Raw genomic sequence first — 26,205 nt, 5'->3', positions numbered from 1 at the left:
AATGGTGCTCTGACACCCCTACCACTACAGGCAACCCACCAGATGGAAATCCAACTTGGAGTATTCACATTTCAAAAACTTATTGCCACACACCACTAAAGTGGCGTTAATTTCCCCAGAGTAGAAATAGTATAATTGCACAGCATTTTGACAACTTCTGTTACTGGACTGGCTACTCGACTCCCTTTCTTTGGCATATGAAAAGGGTATACATAATAAAAACAAGTAAAATAATCTTGAACAATACAAGTCACCGACTGGTACAGGAGGAGTGAGGACTCTGCCCTTGAGGGCTCACAATCTACAAGAGATGGGTGAGTATACAATACGTGAGGGTAGAGCTGGTCATGCGGCGGTATGGTGGAACTATGGTTACTGTAGGTTGCAGGCTTGTTGGAAGAGGTGGTTCTTCAGGTTCCTTTTGAATGTTTCCACCGTAGGCGAGAGTCTGTTGGCCTAGAGAGTTCTAAACTAGAGGGGATGACTAGATCACAGGTCACAGGAGGAAAAAAGTTGTGGATGGCTTTGTGTGCCATGGTTAGGCATTTGAACTGGAGTCTTTGGGTAATGGGAAGCCAGTGAAGGGTTTGACAGAGAGGATAGGCCGGGAAATAGTGGGGGGAAAGGTGGATTAGTCGGGCAGCACAGGTTAGGATAGATTGGAGGGTTGCAAGACTGTTAGAAGGGATTCTGTTATGAATGGGTCACCGAGGAGAAAAAAAACAAAACAAGCTAAGCCACAGAAAACCAGAGAAGTTGGTAACTATGCAGATTGCAGATCCCTGATCTTACCATACAACTAGCAGTAGCCGTGGAGCGTGCCTACGATGTTCCTAGACGCCTCGTCACGGCTGGAGGACTACATAAGCCTAAAGCAAGAAAAGGAAAAACTACAGTTGTGGCCAAAAGTATTGACACCCCTGCAATTTTGTCAGACAATACTCAGTTTCTTCCTGAAAATGATTGCAAACACAAATTCTTTGGTATTATTATCTTCATTTAATTTGTCTTAAATGAAAAAACACAAAAAGAATTGTCCTAAAGCCAAATTGGATATAATTCCACACCAAACATAAAAAAGAGGGTGGACAAAAGTATTGTCACTGTTCGAAAAATCATGTGATGCTTCTCTAATTTGTGTAATTAACAGCACCTGTAACTTACCTGTGGCACCTAACAGGTGTTGGCAATAACTAAATCACACTTGCAGCCAGTTGACATGGATTAAAGTTGACTCAACCTCTGTCCTGTGTCCTTGTGTGTACCACTTTGAGCATGGAGAAAAGAAAGAAGACCAAAGAACTGTCTGAGGACTTGAGAAACCAAATTGTGAGGAAGCATGAGCAATCTCAAGGCTACAAGTCCATGTCCAAAGACCTGAATGTTCCTGTGTCTACCGTGCGCAGTGTCATCAAGAAGTTTAAAGCCCATGGCACTGTGGCTAACCTCCTTAGATATGGACGGAAAAGAAAAATTGACAAGAGATTTCAACGCAAGATTGTGCTGATGTTGGATAAAGAACCTCGACTAACATCCAAACAAGTTCAAGCTGCCCTGCAGTTCGAGGGTACAACAGTTTCAACCCGTACTATCCGTCGGCGTCTGAATGAAAAGGGACTGTATGGTAGGAGACCCAGGAAGACCCCACTTCTTACCCCGAGACATAAAAAAGCCAGGCTGGAGTTTGCCAAAATTTACCTGAAAAAGCCTAAAACATTTTGGAAGAATGTTCTCTGGTCAGATGAGACAAAAGTAGAGCTTTTTGGGCAAAGGCATCAACATAGAGTTTACAGGAGAAAAAAAAGGCATTCAAAGAAAAAAACACGGTCCCTACAGTCAAACATGGCGGAGGTTACCTGATGTTTTGGGGTTGCTTTGCTGCCTCTGGCACTGGACTGCTTGACCGTGTGCATGGCATTATGAAGTCTGAAGACTACCAACAAATTTTGCAGCATAATGTAGGGCCCAGTGTGAGAAAGCTGGGTCTCCCTCAGAGGTCATGGGTCTTCCAGCAGGACAATGACCCAAAACACACTTCAAAAAGCACTAGAAAATGGTTTGAGAGAAAGCACTGGAGACTTCTAAGGTGGCCAGCAATGAGTCCAGACCTGAATCCCATAGAACACCTGTGGAGAGATCTAAAAATGGCAGTTTGGAGAAGGCACCCTTCTAATATCAGGGACCTGGAGCAGTTTGCCAAAGAAGAATGGTCTAAAATTCCAGCAGAGCATTGTAAGAAACTCATTGATCGTTACCGGAAGCGGTTGGTCGCAGTTATTTTGGCTAAAGGTTGTGCAACCAAGTTTTAGGCTGAGGGTGCCATTACTTTTGTCTGGCCCATTTTTGGAGTTTTGTGTGAAATGATCAATGTTTTGCTCTTTGCTTCATTCTCTTTTGTGTTTTTTTCATTTAAGACAAATTAAATGAAGATAATAATACCAAAGAATTTGTGTTTGCAATCATTTTCAGGAAGAAACTGAGTATTATCTGACAAAATTGCAGGGGTGTCAATACTTTTGGCCACAACTGTAATTGCCCCAGAGCAGACCCCAAAGGAATAGATAGCCCCCACGCATGTATTGACGGTGAAACAAGATGAAGGCACAAACACAGGCAGGAAAATAGGCTGAGCAAATGATGGGGCCCAAACTAACTAGACAGGAAAGGAAAGGGAAGACACTGTCTGCAACCTGCAAAAAACCCTACTAAAATAATGTCCAACACTTCTGATAGCAAAATTAACCCTGAAGTCACTAGACTTCTCCCACTATATCAGCACTCTGGAATATTCTGAGACAGAGCAAAAGGAGACCAAACTAGTAAGGGACAAAAAGCCAATTGGCAAAATACTGATAAATAAGAGTGGAAATTCAGCTCAGCCCCCAGCCGGGGCTGGCAGACCACAAAAAAAACTGAATAGACCAACAAAATCATGTGTGAACATTAGCAGAAAAACTTAGCTTTAGATGACTGGAACAGAGCTGAAAACCAAGAGCTGACAAGCCAGAAGGAATCACCAGCAACTGAATAGGGCGTCGGCTGTCTTAAATCCAATCTGAGAATCCTGAGATCCAATCATCATCCTCATTCTCAGGTGGCAGATCTCCATCGATCAAACCAGCCGCACCACCTCCCGAATCAGAGAATGAACTCACAACAGGAGTCCACAATGCAGGAGGCTGCAGTAGTCGAGGCGGGAGATGATGAGTGCATGGACTAGGGTTTTTGCACATCCTTGATTAACCCCTTTACCCCCAGGGGTGGTTTGCATGTTAATGACCGGGACAATTTTTACAATTCTGACCACTGTCCCTTTATGAGGTAATAACTCTGGAATGCTTCCATGGATCCTGGTGATTCTGACATTGTTTCTCGCAACATATTGTACTTCATGATAGTGGTAAAATTTCTTTGATATGACTTGCGTTTATTTGTAAAAAAACGGAAATTTGGTGAAAATTTTGCAATTTTCAAGCCCTAACCCCAACACACCCCTAACCCTAATCCCATCCCTAACCCTAATTTTAGCCCCAACCCTAATTTAGCCCCAACCCTAACTTTAGCCCCAACCCTAACCCTAACGGGAAAATGGAAATAAATACTTTTTTTAATTTTATTCTTTTTCCCTAAGGGGGTGATAAAGGGGGATTTGATTTACCCACTGATCCCCCATTTCTCCACACCGCCTAGCTTTCTTCAAGATGAACAAGTCATAGATATCCAATGACTTTTGCACCCCAGTCACATACTGGGCAGACTAGGCGATGGTGTAGTTTTTAGTGTCATGCATTGATCTCGCTTTATTGCAGTCTGTGACACGTTTGTCGTGGCTTCTATGCCTGCTGTTGCTACTGCTGCTGATGTTACAAACAACTTTTTGAAATGTGGAGACTCCAAGCTGGGTCTCCATCTGGTGGGTTGTCTGTAGTACAAGGGGTGTCAGAGGCCAATTATGCTATTTCTACTCTGGGGAAATTGCTGACACTTTAGTGGTGTGTGACAATAATTTTTGAAAATTTGGAGACTCCAAGTTGGGTCTCCATCTGGTGGGTTGCCTGTAGTGAAAGGGATGTCAGAGCTCTGGGGAAATTGATGCCACTTTAGTGGTGTGTGGCAATAAAGTTTTGAAATGTTTTTACTCCAAGTTGAGTCTCTTCATGTGTGTTGCCTGTAGCAGTAGGGCTCCCAGACCGGCAGATCTGCAATTACTTTCAGTCAATTACCTGTGCTACTAGCCTTATATGTTTCAAACAATAGTCTATGAAGCTAATATTTGCGCCACCTGAATGTGGCTGAGCAGAAAAGCAGTTAGAGCTGTTGCATGAGGTATCAGAACTCAGAGCACAGCAGGCTTACACCGGTCCCTCACCTACCTCATTTTAATTTAAACTTAAATTAAAGCCTCTAAATGCTGGCCCAGACCCTGAAACCTCATGCATGGCCTTTTCCTGACTGCTCCTGAGTAGTGATGAGCGAGTATACTCATTTCTCGAGTTTTCCCGAGCATGCTCGGGTGTCCTCGGAGTATTTTGGCGTGCTTGGAGACTTAGCTTGTGTCTAAGTAGCTGCATGATTTGCGGTTGCTGGACAGCCTGAATACATGTGGGGTGTGCCTGTTTGTTAGGGAATTCCCACAAGTATTCAGGCTGTCTAGCAGTCGCAAATCATGCAGCTACGTCGACAAAAACTAAATCTCCAAGCACACCAAAATACTCGGAGGACACCTGAGCATGCTCTGAAATACCCGAGCAACGAGTATACTCGCTCATAACTACTCCTGAGCCATTATCAAATTTTTACTGTGGTTGAACTGATCAGCAGTCAACTACCTGTGTTACTATCCTTATATTTTTATAACATAGTGCTCAACCAAGCGGATATTTGTGCCATCTTAGTGTGGCTGAGCAGAAATCCAGTTTGAACTGTTGCATGAGGTATCAGAGCTCCCAGAAAAACAACCTTACACCAGTCCCTCAGCCACCTTGTCTTAATTTAAACTTAAATTAAAAATTATAAATGTTGGCTCAGACCCTGATACATCAGGCTGGCTGTCTGCTGCTGTGTCATTATCAAATTTATGCTGTGGGTAAATTGATCAGTCAACTACCTGTGTTACTATCCTTACATTTTTATACCAATAGTAGTCTACGAAACTGATGTTTGTGGCACTTGAGTGTGGATGAGCAAAAAAGCAGTTTGAGCTGTTGTATGAGGTATCAGGGCTCCCAGCACAGCAGGCTTACACCAGTCCTTCACCTCGCCTTAATTGAAACTTAAATTCAAAGCTGTACATGCTGGCCCATACCCTGATACCTCATGCATGGCCCATGGCTGACTTATGCTGTGCCATTATAAAACTTCTACTGTGGGTCAATTGATGCCACTTTTCCTGTTGTTTGCCCATAATTTTTGGAAATGTTTGGACTCCTTCATGTGTGTTGGCTGAATTTTGAAGGTCATTCAGAGCACCGGGCCTACACCTGTCACTCATCCACCTGTTACTGATCAATGTTTCACCTAGAAATACTGGTCCAAGCCCTGCATCCATGCTGCGCAATTATACTATTTGTACTCTGGGTCAATTGATTCCACTTTTCCTGGTGTCTGCCCTTAGTTTGAGCTGTTTGTGAAGCTTTTTGCCCCCCCTGAAGGTGATGTCTGTGGGTTTGGTTTGGTTTTGTCTCCCATTGAATTTAAAGGGGTTTGGGTGTGTGTGACCAACTGTTTGGTGAACATCTGGACGTTTGCCAAACCAAACAAAGAAAGGTTAGCTAATCTCTAATTATAACAATACTAAGAGCCTTTGACCTCTGCGATCTACATGTCTCAGTGTCACGGTGGCTGGTGGGACGATCTTGACCATCCCAGTCATGTATCAGCATTATTCACAGAAATAAGCAGAGTAAATGCAAGGAGATCATAGAATCCTGGAAACACCATAAATGCATAAATTAGATGTGTATTGGAGCAAAGAAACTAATACGCCGTGGGAATGAGTGGTTTAATGGAGTAAAACTTAAGTCTTGTGTCTCTGAAAATTTCTGATTTGCTTCAATGAAAGATCAGGGCTTTACATCTGTATGGGCATTACTGAACAAACTGCAGTGGTTGCACCAAGGCACCAGTGAGTGGCCCTAAATTGGTTGGCCATTTTGTCTTTATATTAACTGATGTGTTGGGGACATAATTTTGTGGCACTTACCTATGTAATAGTGTTTCCCTCACAATAGTATGAAATGTTCTCCTCTCATCAATGCAGATTTCCTGACAGACTGTACAGCTCTCTAGTCCATAAAGTGGCTGCTGAAAGAGGAGCTTGTGACTTGGGAATGCTGCTTTTCAGTTGGATGAGGCTGATGGACAGGTCTGGTCACCAGGTCCTCCATCAGCTTTATGGACAGAAGAGCTGGTCACTTTGAAGAAAGCCCCTTTAATGTTCCTACTAAAGACTGAATAAGTTACAATCTCACAGTAATGGCTGTTTCTCTCTTACAATCTTTTTAGAATACCCCATCCTCAGGCACCACCAATGGACACCCTCCAGCATGTGGTTGTGGAAGCTTTTGGGGTGGCCATTGTTGGATATGCTGTGTCGATATTTCTTGCGTACAACTCATCCAAAAAGTTTAAATACCCAGTGTGTGAAAATCAGGTAAACCACACCTATGTTTTATTGAAGTGATGCATTTGGAGATTAACATCATGTTCAGTATTTAGTCAGTATTTTACATCAGTATTTTTAAGCCAAAACCAGGAGTGGAACAATCAGAGGAAAAGTATAATAGAAACACATCACCACTTCTGTATGTATCACCCCCTCCTGGTTTTGGCTTACAAACACTGAGTTTTATGAGTGGATTTTTCTTAAATTGCATCAGCTGAGGAAAATCCGCAAGTAATAAACGCATGTAATCTGCACATGACTTTATCAATAAAGTTTTATCAAATCCAAATACCAGGACTTATCAAAAACAAAGCAGCTTTATTTAAAACATGAAAATGAAAATAGACAAAAAACTGCAGTCAAAAATGCAATGAAAAAAACACAAGTAACATAATTTAGCTAATAGGTGCAGAAAATCTACAATATCAAAAACTCCCCAAATACTCATTGTGGGAACGTAGTATTATTCAGCACTTCTCCCTTCTTTGCATTGGCGAAGTGAGAGGTGCTACAAAAATTATGCCAGGTGTCAGGCATGGTTGGCAGGTATTGTGTATTCTGTCCTAATAATTAGAATTGGATGAGTGCATGATAGCTGCCAATGCCTGGCAAGTGGCTGAGAGACACCACATCAATAATGCCTCTTTCCTACTGATGTGAAAGTGAGAAGTGCTCTTAACGACTTTGAAGAAATTAGATTATTTCCAACCCACTGTCTGCGCATCTCAGATTTTCCAAATATTTCTATTCTTTAATCCTCCTCATGCTTTCAGCCCACTTCACCTTGAACTTGTCCTTGTCACTGTCACTAACAAACTCCAACTGCCTTTAAACACGAAACAGTCTGTTTTGCCTGGCACTATCCCCTCCCCTGTGGGTTATTCCCAAACATTAACTGTATCTTGTACTAATGTCCTAGCTTACTTACAGTCATTATCTTTATCCTAAGCACTAAGCTATGTCTTATCCTGTGCTAACACTGCACTATACACTACTCACATGCGTTACTTATACACTATGCATATTACTTATTCTTTACACATTACCATTGCCACATTATATATGTAGATAAGGTGTTAAGATCTATGGGCCGGGCATAGATTTCCCTGAGAATGTGCCTCAAGGGTTTATTGTAAATGAAAGGGTAGTTAAAAGTGTGAGACAATTAGATCAGGAGAACAGACTGTCAGTCATTACATGTCTCACACTGGTAACACCTCCTTTCATTTAAAATAAGCCTTAGAGGCAAGTTCTCAGGAAGATCTAGGTCTGTCCCATAGATCTTAAGAGCTCATTTACATATGAAGAAAAACATGGCATTCTGTAGAATAAAACAACAGATTATAGACAATAAGGTATCTGTCATGTAAAACAAAAAGATTCTAAGAGACAATGCTCTCCTATCCTGTCCATAGAGCTAGAGGAACCCTAGGCTATGCCTGTCCCCCGGGTTACCCCTGATGGTGGAGATACTGGGGTCTTGTTCCTTGCTAAGCTCCTAATTAAACGCTTATCTGTCTCCTTCACCACCAAGGAGGGTTTGGGACAGAAGCCTACGTGGTTACACAAACCAGATAAACAGGGGTACACTACAATCATACAAAAACACTCACCAGACAACAGAGTGGGAAACAAGGAAAAAATAGGTGGGAAAATATGAGAATAGGATTAGAAGGAAACCCACAAACCAAACCACTGAGAAATCTCCTGAATATAACTTGAATCACCTGATACAGACTCTGTACACTCCAACAACTCCAAACCAGGAAGTGGTAAACTATCACTGGCAAGCTCAGAAGCAAGGAGGAGGGTTCTTAAACCTGCAGGGAGTAACAAACTCAGAACAGCTGGTACAACCCAAGACAGGGAACGCCAGAAATCCAACTAAGCAGTTTAACCCTTGCAGCACCAGAGCAAAGAAAGTCAAAAATGCTAATAGGATGTTGAAATTGTTCTAACTATTGTAGGTGTATGTGTCACCAGACGCTGCGATCGTCTGACACCACTGTCACAATTTCCCTGTGACAGTATCATTTTATTCAGCTTCCTATGACCTGCATGCCCATATAGACAGCATAGGAGGGTTGAGCCTAGTGACTGATTCATTTTATATACTAAATGATGACAACACAGAATGATTACTAGGTTCATCATGGTCCATCATGTTTAGAGGAATTAGAACATTTTGCGAACATCTGGTTGTGAAGACTTAATCCTTTATTTCTTGCAGGAACTCTTTGCCCATGGACTGAGCAATATTATCCCATCATTTTTCTTTTGCATTCCAAATTCAGGAGCCCCCGTCCGTACTTTTCTGTTATATGGCATTGGATCGAAAACCCAGGTCAGCATCCTTCGTTGTCAGTGTTATGTGGATGAAAATGTAAAGCAAAGGCTCAGGACAGGCCAAGAGGAGCCCATTCAACAGGAAGACCTCCCTATGTACATGCCAACGTGCCCACAGACTTCCATAGCCAAACATAAAACAAAACAGTGCCCATTAGGATATATTTGGCTGGAATACATCAGGATCTCTCAGCCCCAAATGTACTGTACAACATGCACAGCTATGCTTTCCAATGTGACTGTGCACATAGTGAGTCAGTGGTATATCCATAAATTTAGGGTTCACGCTTGGCAGACTGTTTCCAGCATAACAAAACATTATAGAGTCCAGTTTCCTACAGATTTATGGACCACCAATGAGTAATTTTAGGAAAAAACATATTTTACGGTTTAGACAAGTACTGGTCTTCTACCAACAGAAATTGGTAGTGGGGCTACACACAAGGAGAGTGTTGTCATGATCGGATGGATTCATGGAGAAGTAAAAGAAAACTTGGGGTGATAGATTCCTTAACAATCTAACCACTCGTATAGCCATATGCACCTCATCTGTGAGTTTCCCGAAAACTCTTCTGTTTGTGGTTAGGTAGATTGTCCATAAGCCGTTTTCTCCCATAGGCTGTACTTCCCTGAAGGCTTTTAGCGCAGGTGTCTCTCATTTTGTGCCTGGATTGTCCATAAGCCGTTTTAGGTATCACTGACCATCATCTCGTTGACTGTTTCGAATGTTGACTAGTAGAACTATGAGAGCGGTTCAGTTTTATATAGACAGTTTGATCTGTACTAAAGGGAAGTTCTGGTTTCAATAACTCATGTACCCAGGCACAGTTCTTTAAAAAAATCAAACTAGCTTTACTCACCCTCTCCAGGTCCAGCTCAGAGTCTTCACCGCTGCTCTTGGTGACTGTTATTATCTCTAGTGTTGACTTCACATTGCCAGCACTGCTGACATTCAGTGAGCTCAGTGGCTCTGAGTGGCTTGTGCCGTCTAAGCAAGTAAAGCTACTCAATTCATTGATTTTAGCCCTGTTGACATGACATTGGGAGCAGCGACAGAGACTCACTGCTGGACCTGGTTAGAGCGAGCAAAGAGCATTTAGTTTCTTTGAAAGGGAGAAAGTGCAATCATCTACAGCTCTGGAAAAAATTAAGAGACCACCACATCAAAACCCTGTCATAGGCAGCCCATTCTCCTGACCTGGACCCCATTGTAAACCTCTGGAATGTAATCAAGAGGATGATAGATAGTCAAAAGCCATCAAACAAATAGCTGCTTAAATTTTTGCCCCAGAAGCAGTGTGAAAGACTGGTGGCAAACATGCCAAGATGCACGAAAGCGGTTTTGAAAAATCATGGTTATTCCACAAAATACTGATTTCAGAACTCTTCCTGATTTAAAACATCAGTATTGTTGTTTCTCAGGGGCGGACACAGACTGTAGTGGGCCCCCTATGCAAGAAATTTTTCGGGCCCCTCCCCGCCCTTCATAGGGCAACAAAGTTATTTGTTATTTGTTGTTATCTAATATTGAGGCTATGCAGGGCTGGATATAATATCTGTATAGAATATAATGTAACCCCCCCATAGAATATAATGCAGTCCCACCATATAGTATAATGCAGCCCCTCCATAGAATGTATGGCAACACCCTCATAGTATAGAATGCAGACCCTTATATAGTATAATGTAGCCCCTCCATAGAATACAATGTAGCCCTCCTCATATAGTCTAGTGCAGCCCCCATATAATATAATACATATACTACAGCCCCCTTATAGAATATAATGTAGCCCCAAATAGAATATAATACAGCCCACCTCCCTATAGAATATAATGTTGGCCCCCATATTATATAACAGCGCCTCCCCCTATAGAATATAATTTAAAATGTACCTCTCATGGTATATAACATCACCCCATGGTATACAGCCCAGCCCACCATGGTATACAGCCCAGCCCACCATGGTATACAGCACAGCATGGTATATAGCCCACCATGGTATAATACAGCCCACCATGGTATACAGGCTGTATTCCATGCTGGGCTGTATAGTACAGCCCAGCATGTTATAATACAGCCCAGCATGGTATAATACAGCCCAGCATGGTATATAGCCCCCCCAGAATGGTATAATACAGTCCAGCATGGTATATAGCTCCCCAAAATGGTATAATACAGCCCAGCATGGTATATCGCCCCCCAGAATGGTATAATACAGCCCAGCATGGTATATAGCCCCCCCTGCATGGTATAATACAGCCCAGTATGGTATATAGCCCCCCCAGCATGGTATAATACAGCCCAGCATGGTATATAGCCCCCCAGCATGGTATAATACAGCCCAGCATGGTATATAGCCCCCCAGCATGGTATAATACAGCCCAGCATGGTATATAGCCCCCCAGCATGGTATATAGCCCCCCCAGCATGGTATAATACAGCCCAGCATGGTACAATACAGCCCAGCATGGTATATAGCCCCCCAGAATGGTATAATACAGTCCAGCATGGTATATAGCCCCCCAAAATGGTATAATACAGCCCAGCATGGTATATCGCCCCCCCCAGAATGGTATAATACAGCCCAGCATGGTATATAGCCCCCCCTGAATGGTATAATACAGCCCAGCATGGTATATAGCCCCCCAGCATGGTATAATACAGCCCAGCATGGTATAATAGAGCCCAGCATGTTATATAGCCCCCCCAGCATGGTATAATACAGCCCAGCATGGTATATAGCCCCCCCAGCATGGTATAATATAGCCCAGCATGGTATATAGCCCCCCCCAGCATGGTATAATACAGCCCAGCATGGTATATAGCCCCTCCAGCATGGTATAATACAGCCCAGCATGGTATATAGCTCCCCAGCATGGTATAATACAGCCCAGCATGGTATATAGCCCCTCCAGCATGGTATAATACAGCCCAGCATGGTATATAGCCAGCCCAGCATGGTATAATACAGCCCAGCATGGTATATAGCCCCCCCAGCATGGTATAATGCAGCCCAGCATGGTATATAGCCCCCCCCAGCATGGTATAATACAGCCCAGCATGTTATATAGCCCCCAGCATGGCATAACACAGCCCAGCATGGTATATAGCCCCCCCAACATGGTATAATGCAGCCCAGCATGGTATATAGCCCCCCCAGCATGGTATAATACAGCCCAGCATGGTATATAGCCCCCTCAGCATGGCATAATACAGCCCAGCATGGTATATAGCCCCCCCAAGCATGGTATAATACAGCCCAGCATGGTATATAGCCCCCCAGCATGGTATAATACAGCTCTACATAGTATATAGCCCCCCCAGCATGGTATAGTACAGCCCAGCATGGTATATAGCCCCCCCAAGCATGGTATATAGCCCCCTCCAGCGTGGTATATATCCCCCCCCAGCATGGCCCCACAGTCCAGTACTCACACTGATTTAAAGAAAAACAAAAAAAACACAACACACTCCTCACCTTCTCCTCGCGCCTGCACTGCGGCTGCGTGATGTGCCGCTGGCTGGGGGCCCCTGGGGAATGGGGGCCCTCGGCAGCTGCCTGCCCCTAACGCCGACCCTGCTCAGGAGGAGTCATACCCGCTCCCGCAGCGCTGCTCTCCTCCTTGCGCTACACATGGCTAATTTGAATTTTGAAATAATTAGCCATGCGATGGTGGAGGGGAGGGGCACCCTCTCCCCCGGGCCCCCGTTCAATGAACGGGCTGCACGGGCGGTAGGTCCGCCCTTGTTGTTTCTAAATGATTATTACTTGTTCTCTTAGCATTGTTTGAAGTCTGAAAGCACTGTTTGTTTGTTTGTTTGTTTGTTTTTTTAATTTTGGCCATTTTTTTTGTCAGAAAAAAATACAAAATTTTTTGCTTGGAAATTCGGAGACATGTTGTCAGAACTTTATAGACTAAAAGAACAGTTTACATTTTACTTAAAAATATACCTATAAAGAGAAAAATCAGACAAACTGAACATTTGAAAGTGGTCTCTTAATTTTTGCCAGAGCAGTAGTGATTTCTGTATTCCAGGAGGGTCAGCTAAGGTTAGAAGAAGCAGAACTTTGGTGATAAATGCTTTTTAACTGACAAGGGGCCATGGACATAAATTCCGTCCTCTGCAGCGTGTCCACATCGGACATTACCTGTCTGAATCCCGCTCATATAGGTACTCTACACATGATCAGGTAGAGGCCGTTATCTGCAGACCGGATATAACTTCAAGAGAAATGTGCTGTCTTCCAGGTGCAAAAATTAAAGATGTGTCTGACAGGATATCAGGACTCTTCAGACCTACAGATGACTACCCATTCCTGCTACTACATGTGGGGACAAATGACACCGCAAGAAACGATCTGGAAACCATCTGCAGAGACTTTGAAGACTTAGGCAAGAAAGTGAAAGAACTGGGAGAGCAGGTGGTCTTCTCTTCCATCCTCCCAGTGGATGGCCATGGAACAAGGAGGTGGAATAAGATTCTGCAGGTGAACAACTGGCTACGTCGATGGTGCCGTCAGCAACGATTTGGATTTCTGGATCACGGAGTGAACTACTTATATGATGGACTACTTGCTAGAGATGGGGTGCACCTTACGAAGACTGGAAAGCATGTATTTGGAAGTCGCCTTGCTACACTTGTAAGGAGAGCTTTAAACTAGAACAACATGGGAAGGGAAGCAAAAGACCAGAAAAAGCCATACACCTGACAAATGCTATTGAGAACTCTGCTATTAGAAGTGGAAAGGAAGAACAAAGACGAAAGAATCTAATTAATAAAAATATTGGAGAAAGAGAAACCAATCACAAACTAAAATGTTTCTATACTAATGCACAAAGCATGGGCAACAAACAAGGAGAATTGGAACTACTAACACAGGAAAAGAAATATGATGTCATTGGAATCACTGAAACTTGGTGGGACAATACACATGATTGGAATACAAGACTAGAAGGATACAACTTATTTGCAAGAAACAGACTTGATAAACGAGGAGGGGGTGTCGCATTGTATGTTAGAAACGCGTATATCTGCACAGAGATTGAAGCTTCAGAGACTGGGAGTTCTGTGGAAACTGTTTGGGTAAGAATACAAGGACAGAACAATGGAAAGGACACCATTGTAGGCATTTACTACAAGGCCACCTGTGCAAGCTGAAGATATGGATGAACTCTTTATGCATCAAATGGCCAAGTTCTCCAAAAAATATTATTATTATTATTATTATTATTTATTGTTATAGCGCCATTTATTCCATGGCGCTTTACATGTGAGGGGGGTATACATAAAAACAAGTACAATAATCTTAAACAATACAAGTCATAACTGGTACAGGAGGAGAGAGGACCCTGCCCGCGAGGGCTCACAATCTTCAAGGGATGGGTGATAATACAGTAGGCGAGGGTAGAGCTGGTCGTGCAGCGGTTTGGTCGATCGGTGGTTACTGCAGGTTATAGGCTTGTCGGAAGAGGTGGGTCTTCAGGCTCTTTTTGAAGGTTTCGATGGTAGGTGAGAGTCTGATATGTTGTGGTAGAGAGTTCCAGAGTAGGGGTGATGCGCGAGAGAAATCTTGTATGCGATTGTGGGAAGAGGAGATAAGAGGGGAGTAGAGAAGGAGATCTTGTGAGGATCGGAGGTTGCGTGCAGGAAAGTACCGGGAGACGAGGTCACAGATGTATGGAGGAGACAAGTTGTGGATGGCTTTGTATGTCATGGTTAGGGTTTTGTAATGGAGTCTCTGGGCAATTGGGAGCCAGTGAAGGGATTGACAGAGGGGAGAAGCTGGGGAATAGCGGGGGGACAGGTGGATTAGTCGGGCAGCAGAGTTTAGAATAGATTGGAGGGGTGCGAGAGTGTTTGAGGGGAGGCCGCAGAGCATGAGGTTGCAGTAGTCAAGGCGAGAGATGATGAGGGCATGGACTAGGGTTTTTGCAGATTCTTGGGTGAGGAATGAACGGATGCGTGAAATATTTTTGAGTTGAAGTCGGCAGGAAGTGGAAAGGGTTTGGATATGTGGTTTGAAGGAGAGATCAGCATCAAGGATTACTCCGAGGCAGCGAGCTTGTGGGACTGGGGAGAGTGGGCAGTCATTTACTGTAATTGATAGGTTCGTAGGGGGGGTCACGTGAGATGGGGGAAAGATGATGAATTCTGTTTTGTCCATGTTGAGTTTCAGATATCTAGTGGAGAAGAAGGATGAAATAGTGGACAGACATTGAGGGATTCTGGTTAGTAGGGAGGTGATATCTGGTCCAGAGATGTAGATCTGTGTGTCATCAGCATAAAGATGATACTGAAAGCCATGAGATTCTATGAGCTGTCCCAGGCCAAAGGTGTAAATAGAGAACAGCAGGGGCCCTAGGACTGAACCTTGTGGGACTCCGACAGATAGGGGCGAGGTGAGGAGGTGGTGTGTGAGTGGGAGACGCTGAATGTCCGGTCTGTTAGGTATGATGAGATCCAGGAGAGGGCCAAGTCTGTGATGCCGAGGGATGAGAGGGTCTGTAATAATAGGGAATGGTCCACTGTGTCAAAGGCAGCCGACAGGTCCAGGAGGAGGAGGACAGAGTAGTGTCGCTTGCTCTTGGCAGTTAAGAGGTCATTGGTGACCTTAGTAAGGGCAGTTTCAGTGGAGTGGTGTGACCGGAAGCCAGATTGTAAGCGGTCGAAGAGGGAGCAAGAAGAGAGATGGGAGGACAGTTCAAGGTAGACGTGTTGTTCCAGTAACTTGGAGGCGTATGGGAGAAGTGATATAGGGCGATAGCTAGATACAGAGGATGGGTCAAGAGAGGGCTTTTTGAGGATAGGTGTGATGGAGGCATGTTTAAAGCTTGAGGGGAAAACACCAGTTGTTAGTGATAGGTTGAAGAGATGGGTAAGGGTGGGGATGAAGACTGTGGTGAGGTTTGGGATGAAGTGGGATGGGATCGGGTCGAGTGCACAGGTGGTGAGATGTGATCTTGAGAGTAGAGTGGAGAGTCGATCTTCTGTAATGGTGGAGAAGTTGGTTTTGAAGGTGGAGGGCTGGGAAGTCGGGAGGAAGGGCTCTGGGGGTTGTTGACCAAAGCTGTCCCTGATGTTATCAATTTTCTGCTTGAAAAATGAGGCAAAGTCTTCAGCTGAGATGAGTGGGGAGGGAGGAGGTGCTGGGGGGAGGAGGAGAGAATTGAAGGTGTTGAATAACTGTTTAGGGTTGTGAGACAGGGAGGATATGAGAGATGAGAAGTAGGTTTGTTTAGCTGTGGCGAGTGTGGTCTTGAAAGTAGTGAGGGACTGTTTGAATGCGATGAAATGCTCGTTGGAGTGGGATCTTTTCCATCTGCGCTCAGCAGCCCTGGAAGCTCGCCTCAGCTCTTTGGTCAGGCTGGTGTGCCAGGGCTGTCTGTTGATTTTGCGAGTTTTGGTATGTGTAAGTGGGGCAGCGGATTCCAAAGCTACAGCTATTGTGGTGTTATATAGAGCGGCAGCGTCATCCGCATTGTGTAAGGAACTTATATCTGTAAGAGGGAGGAGGGATTCGGAGAATGAGTGTAGGTCAAGGTGTTTAAGATTCCTGCGAGGGTGTGAAAGTTTGTGGGGTGGGGATTGTAGACATGGAGTGAAGAGGGAAGAGAATGTGAGCAGGTTGTGGTCAGAGAGAGGAAGAGGTGAGTTAGAGAGGTTAGATAGGGAGCAGAGGCGGGTGAAGATGAGGTCCAGTGTGTGGCCATCTTTGTGGGTGGCTGTAGAAGACCATTGAGTGAGGCCGAAGGAGGAAGTGAGAGATAGAAGTTTAGTGGCAGCTGAGAGGGAAGTGTCAATGGGGATGTTGAAGTCGCCCATGATGATAGTAGGGATGTCCGCGGAAAGGAAATGAAGTAACCAGGTGGTGAAGTGGTCAAAGAAGGTGGTGGCTGGCCCTGGGGGGCGGTAGATGACAGCCAGTTGGAGGTTGGAGGGGGAGTAGATGCGCACAGAGTGCACCTCAAAGGAAGGGAGGGTAACAGAGGGTGGCAGTGGGATTGGGGTGAAGGAGCAGGTATCTGACAGGAGAAAACCAACTCCTCCACCATGTTTGCTGCTGGGGCGGGGGGTGTGAGAAAGGTGGAAGCCGCCATATGAAAGTGCAGCAGGAGAGGCTGTGTCAGAAGGGGTGAGCCAGGTTTCGGTGATGGCGAGGAAGGAGAGTTTGGTAGTAACAAAAAGATCATGGATGTAGGAAAGCTTGTTGCAGACAGAGCGAGCGTTCCACAGAGCTCCTGTTAGTGGGACTGGGGAAGCGGGGGCTGGGTGAATGGGTATAAGGTTGGAGAGGTTACGGAAGGTTGTGATAGAGCGTGGATGGGAGGTAGAAATGACTGTGGGAATGTGGTGAGGAGGACCAGGATTTGGAGAGATATCACCAGCAGTGAGAAGGAGCAGAGAAAGTGTTAGCAGGTGGGAGCAGGAGAGGGCATGAGGGGGCTGTCTGTGTTTGGAGACAGAGGATTGTATGTTAAGGAACAGTTTTGAGGCGGAGGTGAGGTGGATGGGGAGGATTGAAGAAGAGATGAACAGTTCCTTACTAGGAGTAGGGATTAGGGGAATTAGCAGAAAGTGAAGGATTATTGGGGTGAAAGTGAAAACAAACAGAAACATTGTTTACAGTGACTGTGTCCAGTTACCTTCAGTTCCCTTCTGGTTCAATTCTGGTTTTAATTCTTAAATTAATCTTCACACTTCTAGCACACACTTATAGCAATCACAATGCAGACTTGTACTCTGCAATATATGTACAACTAAGTGCAGTCAGGTGTGAAGCAGAGAGGAGTGGTCTCTGCTCATCTTGGCCAGACAATTAAGAGTGGACCAGATGTATATGATCAAGCCAGAGTAAACAAGGTCATAAATAACACTGGGGTAAGCTGGGGTTAGCTGAAAGGCATACCATGTGAATGCTAGGTGCAGAGGCAAGTCTATGTGCAAAGCTGGGTGACGCACTGTGTGTCCTTCATAGACAGACAGCAGGAGAGCAGGAGAGCTGGGTGGATGGACATACCATGTGAATGCTAGGTGCAGAGGCAAGTCTATGTGCAAAGCTGGGTGACGCACTGTGTGTCCTTCATAGACAGACAGCAGGAGAGCAGGAGAGCTGGGTGGATGGACATACCATGTGAATGCTAGGTGCAGAGGCAAGTCTATGTGCAAAGCTGGGTGACGCACTGTGTGTCCTTCATAGACAGACAGCAGGAGAGCAGGAGAGCTGGGTGGATGGACATACCTGTCGGAAGAATAGAGATGCTTGTTAGAGTGCGATGGTGGCAGGTAGCAGGGCACAGTCTGTATTCATCCTTCTGGTTTTAATTCTTAAATTAATCTTCACACTTCTAGCACACACTTATAGCAATCACAATGCAGACTGAAGTCTATGCAGACTTGTACTCTGCAATATATGTACAACTAAGTGCAGTCAGGTGTGAAGCAGAGAGGAGTGGTCTCTGCTCATCTTGGCCAGACAATTAAGAGTGGACCAGATGTATATGATCAAGCCAGAGTAAACAAGGTCATAAATAACACTGGGGTAAGCTGGGGTTAGCTGAAAGGCATACCATGTGAATGCTAGGTGCAGAGGCAAGTCTATGTGCAAAGCTGGGTGACGCACTGTGTGTCCTTCATAGACAGACAGCAGGAGAGCAGGAGAGCTGGGTGGATGGACATACCATGTGAATGCTAGGTGCAGAGGCAAGTCTATGTGCAAAGCTGGGTGACGCACTGTGTGTCCTTCATAGACAGACAGCAGGAGAGCTGGGTGGATGGACATACCATGTGAATGCTAGGTGCAGAGGCAAGTCTATGTGCAAAGCTGGGTGACGCACTGTGTGTCCTTCATAGACAGACAGCAGGAGAGCAGGAGAGCTGGGTGGATGGACATACCATGTGAATGCTAGGTGCAGAGGCAAGTCTATGTGCAAAGCTGGGTGACGCACTGTGTGTCCTTCATAGACAGACAAAATATGACATAGTTGTCATGGGAGATTTCAACTATCCAGACATTTGTTGGGAATCTCTCTCAGGCAAAACTAGCAGGTCAAGGAAATTCTTATCCTCTCTTGCTGACAACTTTATCTCCCAAAAGGTAAGGGAGAAAACAAGGGGAACTGCTACCTTGGATCTAATCCTTATAAACAGGGAGGAAATGGTTGAGGAGGTAAAAGTGGCTGGGACCCTAGGAGGTAGCGACCATGCTATTTTAGAATTTTGGATAACTAGAGGCGGAAGACCTGTGAAGACTCAGACGTCAAGGTTAGATTTCAGAAAGGCAGATTTTAAGGGATTCAGAAAGAGAATTGGAGGGATCCAATGGCTGGATATCCTTAAAGACAAAAATGTCCAGGAAGGATGGGAAATCTTGAAAAATGAAATTCTCAAAGCACAGTTGTTAACAATTCCGAAAAGAGGGAAGAATAGGAAGCATTTAAGGAAACCAGGATGGATGAACACAGAACTTAAGCACATGCTAAAAAGAAAGAAAAAAATGTTTATAAAATGGAAAGAGGGAGGCATATCTAAAGAAGAATATAATGCTGTCTGCAGAACCTGGAGGGCACAAATCAGATTATCTAAAGCTGAAAATGAATTGAGGCTTGCAAGAGATGTCAAAAGCAATAATAAAGGATTTTGGGGATATGTCAAAAGTAAAAGAAAAGTCAAAGATGCTATAGGATTTTTACAGGATGAAAATGATGAAATGGTAAGACAGGATGTTGAGAAGGCTGAACTTTTAAATTCCTATTTTGCATCTGTTTTCTCTCAGAAAGGAAATGTAACATCAACTGTTCTTCACTGTCCTATTAAGGGAATAGAAGAATCCAGGATATCTATAAACAGAAAGATAGTGAGGAAACACTTAGCTAACCTAAATGAATTCAAGTCTCCAGGTCCAGATGAATTACACCCCAGAGTACTGAAGGAGATAGCAGAATCAATTTTTGAATCCCTCTCCATAATCTTTGAAAATTCTTGGAGAACAGGAGAAGTGCCAGAAGACTGGAGAAGAGCAAATGTTGTTCCTATCTTCAAAAAGGGGAAGAAGGTGGACCCAGGCAACTATAGGCCGGTGAGTCTGACTTCTATACCAGGAAAGATCTTTGAACAAATTATTAAACAACATGTATGTCAATACCTGGATAAGAATGAAGTGATTAAACAGAGTCAGCATGGGTTTGTAACTAATAAGTCATGTCAGACTAACTTAATTTCCTTCTATGACGGTATCACTGATTTGGGTGGATCAAGGAAATGCTGTAGATATAGTATATCTTGACTTCAGCAAAGCATTTGACAAAGTCTCTCATACAATCCTTATTGAAAAAATGACTAAGTATGGAATGGACAAGGCAACTGTTAGGTGGATTCATAACTGGCTTAGTGATCGGACCCAAAGAGTGGTCGTAAATGGCTGCACATCCAGTTGGAAGAATGTCTCAAGTGGGGTACCACAGGGCTCTGTCCTGGGCCCTGTATTGTTCAACATCTTTATCAACGATTTAGATGAAGGAATTGAGGGTAAACTGATTAAATTTGCTGATGACACAAAGCTAGGAGGGATAGCTAATACTAGAGAAGAGAGAGAGAGGATTCAAAAAGATTTAAATAAACTGGAGAAGTGGGCAGCAACTAACAGAATGGTTTTTAACAGGGAGAAATGCAAAGTACTACATCTGGGCAATAAAAATGAAAAAAGCATATACAGAATGGGAGGAATAGGGCTAAGTGACAGCACATGTGAAAAAGACTTGGGTATACTAATAGATCACAGACTGAATATGAGTCAACAGTGTGATGCAGCAGCAAAAAAGGCAAATGCAATTCTAGGATGTATTAACAGAAGCATACAGTCTAGATCACGTGAAGTCATTATTTCCCTCTACTCCTCTTTGGTCAGACCTCATCTGGAATATTGTGTCCAGTTTTGGGCACCACATTTTAAAAAAGACATCAACAAACTGGAGCAAGTTCAGAAAAGAGCGACCAGAATGGTGACCGGTCTGCAAACCCTGTCTTATGAGGAAAGGTTGCAGGATTTGGGAATGTTTAGTTTGCAAAAGAGAAGACTGAGAGGAGACTTAATAGCTGTCTACAAATATCTAAAGGGCTGTCACATTGTAGAAGGATCAACTTTATTCTCATTTGCACAAGGAAAGACTAGAAGCAATGGGATGAAACTGAATGGGAGGAGACACAGATTAGATATTAGAAAAAACTTTTTGACAGTTAGAGTGATCAATGAGTGGAACAGGCTGCCACGAGAAGTGGTGAGTTCTCCTTTAATGGAAGTCTTCAAACAGAGGCTGGACAGACATCTGACTGGGATGATTTAGCGAATCCTGCTTTGAGCAGGGGGTTGGACCAGATTGCCCTGGAGGTCCCTTCCAACTCTACGATTCTATGATTCTAAATACATCAGTTAGGGACTGCTCTGAGGGGGTTACCTTGACATTTGGTAGAGCGGCTTAGTATACATTTTTTCAAAAAAACGTATCAACCAAATACCCTGTTTTTATCATCTTTTTACTAGCACTTGCTGTTTACTGTTACTTCTTTACAACAGAGTATTTTTATTTGTATTACTGTGCTTTTCTGTGTTTCAAGTATACAGCAGATGTAACACTTATTGTTATGCTGTAGGTGACTGTGTTTCTTTGCTCTTCAGGTGGCCTCCCTGATATCATGCGCATTGGTCCTGATCGTCATTTATTTTGTAGCACCGCTCTTATACTGGCTTCCTATGGTGAGGGAATTTACGATCGGAGAAGTGAATCTTTTACCTGCACCTTGAAATAGGAAAATACTAATATTATCCACATTTCCACTGCAGTGTGTCCTGGCCGCGATAATAGTTGTGGGCCTGAAGGGCATGCTCATACAGTTCAGAGATCTGAAGAAATACTGGAAAGTCGATAAATGTGATTGGGTGAGTACAAGAATAATGGATTTTGGCTATTAAACAAATACTGTATATACTCGTGTAGTGTATAAGCCGACCCGCGTATAAACCAAGCCCCCCCCCCTAATTTTGCCACAAAAAACTGGTAACACTAATTGACTCATGTATAAGCCGAGGTGGTGCTGCACAAGGGTTAATGGTGGTCTAAGAAGATGCTCCATAGATAAATACCCCCATAAAATGCTGCACAGGGGTTAATGGTGGCCCAAGAAGATGCTCCATAAATACCCCCATATGCTGCTGCACAAGGGTTAATGCTGGCCCAAGAAGATGCTCCGTAAATACCCCCCATATGCTACTGCAATTAAAAAAAAAAAATGACATCCTCACCTCTCATCGCTGGGGGCCAGGTGCTGCCGCTTGCTCAGGCCCCTGCACTGGCGATATTTACTGGTCCCCGATCCATTGCTGAGCGCCGCTGTGTCTCCCGGGTCTCTGCAGAGACATTCAGCAGAGGGCGCGCACTGACTACGTCATCGTGCCCTCTGCTGAACGTCACAGCCAGAGGACCTGGAGACAGAGCTGTGCATGGCGATGGAACGGGGACAGGTGAATATTGCTCTGCCCCTGTCATACTCACCCCCTCCTGGCGCACGGTCTTCCCTGCAGCCCCTCCTTCTCCCTCGGTCGTCTTCTTCCTGCGTTCAGCGGTCACGTGGTACCGCTCATTAAACCTGCGCATATTCATGGCTTTAATGAGCGGTACCACGTAGCCCTGAACACAGTCGCAGGAGACCTACGGAGAAACAGGGGATGCAGGGACTGCACCAGGAGGGGTTGAGTATGGTCTCTGACACCCCCGCTCCCCCTCCCCCGCCGACCCCCAATATATGACTCGCGTATAAGCCAGGGTGACTTTCAGCCCAAAAAATGGGCAGAAAATCTCGGCTTATACGTGAGTATATACGGTATTCATTTTGGTTTCAACATTATAGTCTAGTTATTATGCAATCAGTGACGTAATAAGACTATAACTTCCCATTGTCTATGCTGAGGGCAGAGACTGAAATGTTACAATGTGTATATCCCAATTGGACCCCTTGTGGACCCATAGACTTTCATTGCTGTGTTTGATCCAACACTCAAATCAAAATCATCTAGTGAAAGTACTAATTAGCGTAGGAAACAGGGACAATATAAATGCTTTTTTAAACCTAATTTTTACCAGAAAACGTTATACAGGGCTGGTTAGGCAGGGAATTTACTCATAAATAAATGAATGCTGCTGGGTTGGAGGTCATGGGGGACCTGACAGTTTTCCTTTAAGAACACTTTTTTTTTCCAGTCTCAGCCTCTTTCAGGGAATGTTACTCATTCAGCACCATAAAATATAAGTCCATCAGTTCTGCATCTACAGTATGTATATCTAAAAAATGTTTAGTCCCTCCTGAATAAGTATTATTACCAATATTAATATGTTCTGACACTTTCTTTCATTTTTCTTGTAGCGCACGCTATATAATGTACTGTAACCTGCATTTAGTAAATTCTACACAATATACCAAATGATGGGTGTCACGATTTATGAATCCATCTATAATATGCTCTCTATTGTTAGGCATTGTTAAGGATTTTTCTTTCTACCATATGGACATATACAGTTGTGTGAAAAAGTGTTTGCTTCCTTTCTGATTTCATATTTTTTTCCATGTTTGTCACATTTAAATATTTCAGATCAACAAGCAGATTTAAATATTGGACACCGATATAAAAACACAAAATGCAGTGTGAAAAAGTGATTGCCCCCTAAACCTAATAACTTTCTGAGCCACCATTAGCAGAAAAAACTGCAATCAAGTGTTTGCAATAACTGGCAATGAGTCTTTTACAATGCTCTGGAGGAATTTTGGCCCACTCATCTTTGCAGCATTGTTGTAATTCAGCCACATTGGAGGATTTCCGAGCATTAACCACCCTTTTAAGGTCATGCCACAGCATCTTAATCAAATTATGGTCAGGATTTTGACTAGGCCTCTCCAAAGTCTTAAAAAGTTTTTCTTAAGCCATTCAGAGGTGGACTTGCTGGTGTGTTTTGGATCATTGTCCTGCTGCATAACCCAAGTGCGCTTCAGCTTGAGGTCACGTACAGATGGCCTGACATTCTCCTTTTGGATTTTTTGGTAGTGGCAAAACAGCCCCAGACTATCACACTACCACTATATCTTACCATTGGTATGATGTTCCTTTTATGAAATTATGGGTTACTTCTACGCTAGATGTAATGGGGTATACATTGAGGACAGTGCCGATAATGTCTGTACAGTGCGCTATATAATGTACATATACATATAATGGTGCTATACAAGCAAGTAATATAAAATAAATAATTACCGTATATACTCGTGTATAAGCCTACCCCCTAATTTTGCCACAAAAACTGAGAAAACTTATTGACTCGCGTATAAGCCTAGGGTGGAAAATGCAGCAGCTACTGGTAAATTTCAAAGATAAAAATAGATACCAATAAAAGTAAAATTAATTGAGACATCAGTAGGTTAAATGTTTTTGAATATCCATATTGAATCAGGAGCCACATATAATGCTCCATACAGTTCATGATGGGCCCCATAAGATGATCCATACAAAAAACACCCCATATAATGCTCCACAAAGATTATGGCTCCATAAGATGCTCCATAGATTATGCCCCCATAAGATGCTTCATAGATTATTCCCCCATAAAATGCTCCAAAGATTATGCCCCCATAAGATGCTCCATAGATTATGCCCCCATAAAATGCTCCATAGATTATGCCCCATAAGATGCGCTATAGATTATGCGCCCATATACTGCTCCATAGAATATGCCCCCATATGCTGCCCCATAGACTATGCCCCATATGCTGCCCCATAGGATATGCCCCCATATGCTGCTCCATAGAATATGCCCCCATATACTGCCCCATAGGATATGACCCCATATGCTGCTCCATAGAATATGCCCCCATAAAATGCTCCATATATTATGCCCCCATATGCTGCTGCTGCAGAAAAAATGCCATACTCACCTTTTCTGCTCAGGACCTCACCTGTCTGGGGGCCATCGCTGCTCACCGCTGTTTGCCATGTCGTCTGTCAGTGATGTTCAGGCAGCAGAGGGCACGGCGCACACTAACCATGTCACCGCGCCTCCTGCTGTCTAAACATCACAGACAGAGGATGCAGCAGACAGCGGTGAGCAGCGATGGACACCCCGGACAGGAGAATATCTCTATACTTACCTCCCCTGGCGTGGTCTCTGCAGCGACAGCCCCGCTTCTCCACAGTCTCCCTTCCTGCCTTCAGCGGTCAGGTGGTACCGCTCATTACACTCATGAATATGCGCATATTCATGAGTTTAATGAGACGTACCATGTGACCGCTGAAGGCAGGAAGGGAGACCGTGGAGAAGCGGGGGAGCTGCAGAGACCGCGCCAGGGGAGGTAAGTATTATCTCTGACACCCCCGCTCCCCCTCCCCTGCCGACCCCCAGGTATATGACTTGTGTATAAGCTGAGAGGGGGACTTTCAGCCCAAAAAAATGGGCTGAAAATCTCGGCTTATACACGAGTATATACAGTAAATAAATATATTTACACCTTCCAAAATTTCAACTTTTGTCTCGTCAGTCCAGAATATTCTCCCAAAAGTCTTGACGATCATCAAGATGTTTTATGACAAAACTGAGAAGAGCCTTTATTTATATTTGTATTGCTCAGCAGTGGTTTTTGTCTTGGAACTCTGCCATGAGTCATGAAAACTGACCTTAACTAAGGCAAGTGAGACCTGAAGTTTGGATGATGTTGTGGGGTCTTTGTTACCTCTTGGATGAGTCTTCGCTGCGCTCTTAAGGAAATTTTTCGTCTGCTGGCCACCCCTGGGAAGGTTCACCACTGTTCCACAATTTTGCAATTTGTGGATAATGGCTCTCACTGTGGTTTGCTGGGGTCCCAAAGCTTTAAAAATGGCTTTATATCCTTTTCCAGACTGATAGATTTCAATTACTTTGTTTCTGATTTGTTTTAGAATTTCATTGGATCGTGGCACGATGGCTAACTTTGGAGGATCTTTTTGTGTACTTTTCTGTCAGGCAGGTCTGATTTAAGGGCTTTCTTAATTGAGAACAGGTGTAGCAGCAATCAGGCCTGGGGGTGGCTAGGGAATTTGAACTCAGCTTCCAAAAGATGTGATAAACCACAATTAATTTATGTTCTAAGGGAGGGGGGGGCAATCACTTTTTCACACAGG

At 44.0% G+C, this 26,205-nt stretch overlaps 1 protein-coding gene across 1 annotated transcript in view; it reads left to right on the top strand.

Annotated features, from left to right (window-relative positions):
* The window catches only part of SLC26A7 (solute carrier family 26 member 7), a 104,406-nt gene that overhangs the window by 17,261 nt on the left and 60,940 nt on the right, over positions 1-26,205 (top strand). The window contains exons 7-10 of the mRNA XM_073550505.1: positions 6,505-6,652; positions 8,895-9,008; positions 21,685-21,762; positions 21,850-21,945. Of these exons, the coding sequence (XP_073406606.1) occupies positions 6,505-6,652; positions 8,895-9,008; positions 21,685-21,762; positions 21,850-21,945 (436 nt within the window). The remainder of the gene's footprint in view (positions 1-6,504; positions 6,653-8,894; positions 9,009-21,684; positions 21,763-21,849; positions 21,946-26,205) is intronic.

The sequence above is a fragment of the Dendrobates tinctorius genome, unplaced genomic scaffold (genome assembly GCF_039654945.1).
Source record: "Dendrobates tinctorius isolate UK_male_01 unplaced genomic scaffold, ASM3965494v1 ptg000165l, whole genome shotgun sequence".
In the NCBI taxonomy this organism is placed as follows: Eukaryota; Metazoa; Chordata; class Amphibia; order Anura; family Dendrobatidae; genus Dendrobates; species Dendrobates tinctorius.
This window is presented reverse-complemented; position numbering and strand designations above follow the sequence as displayed.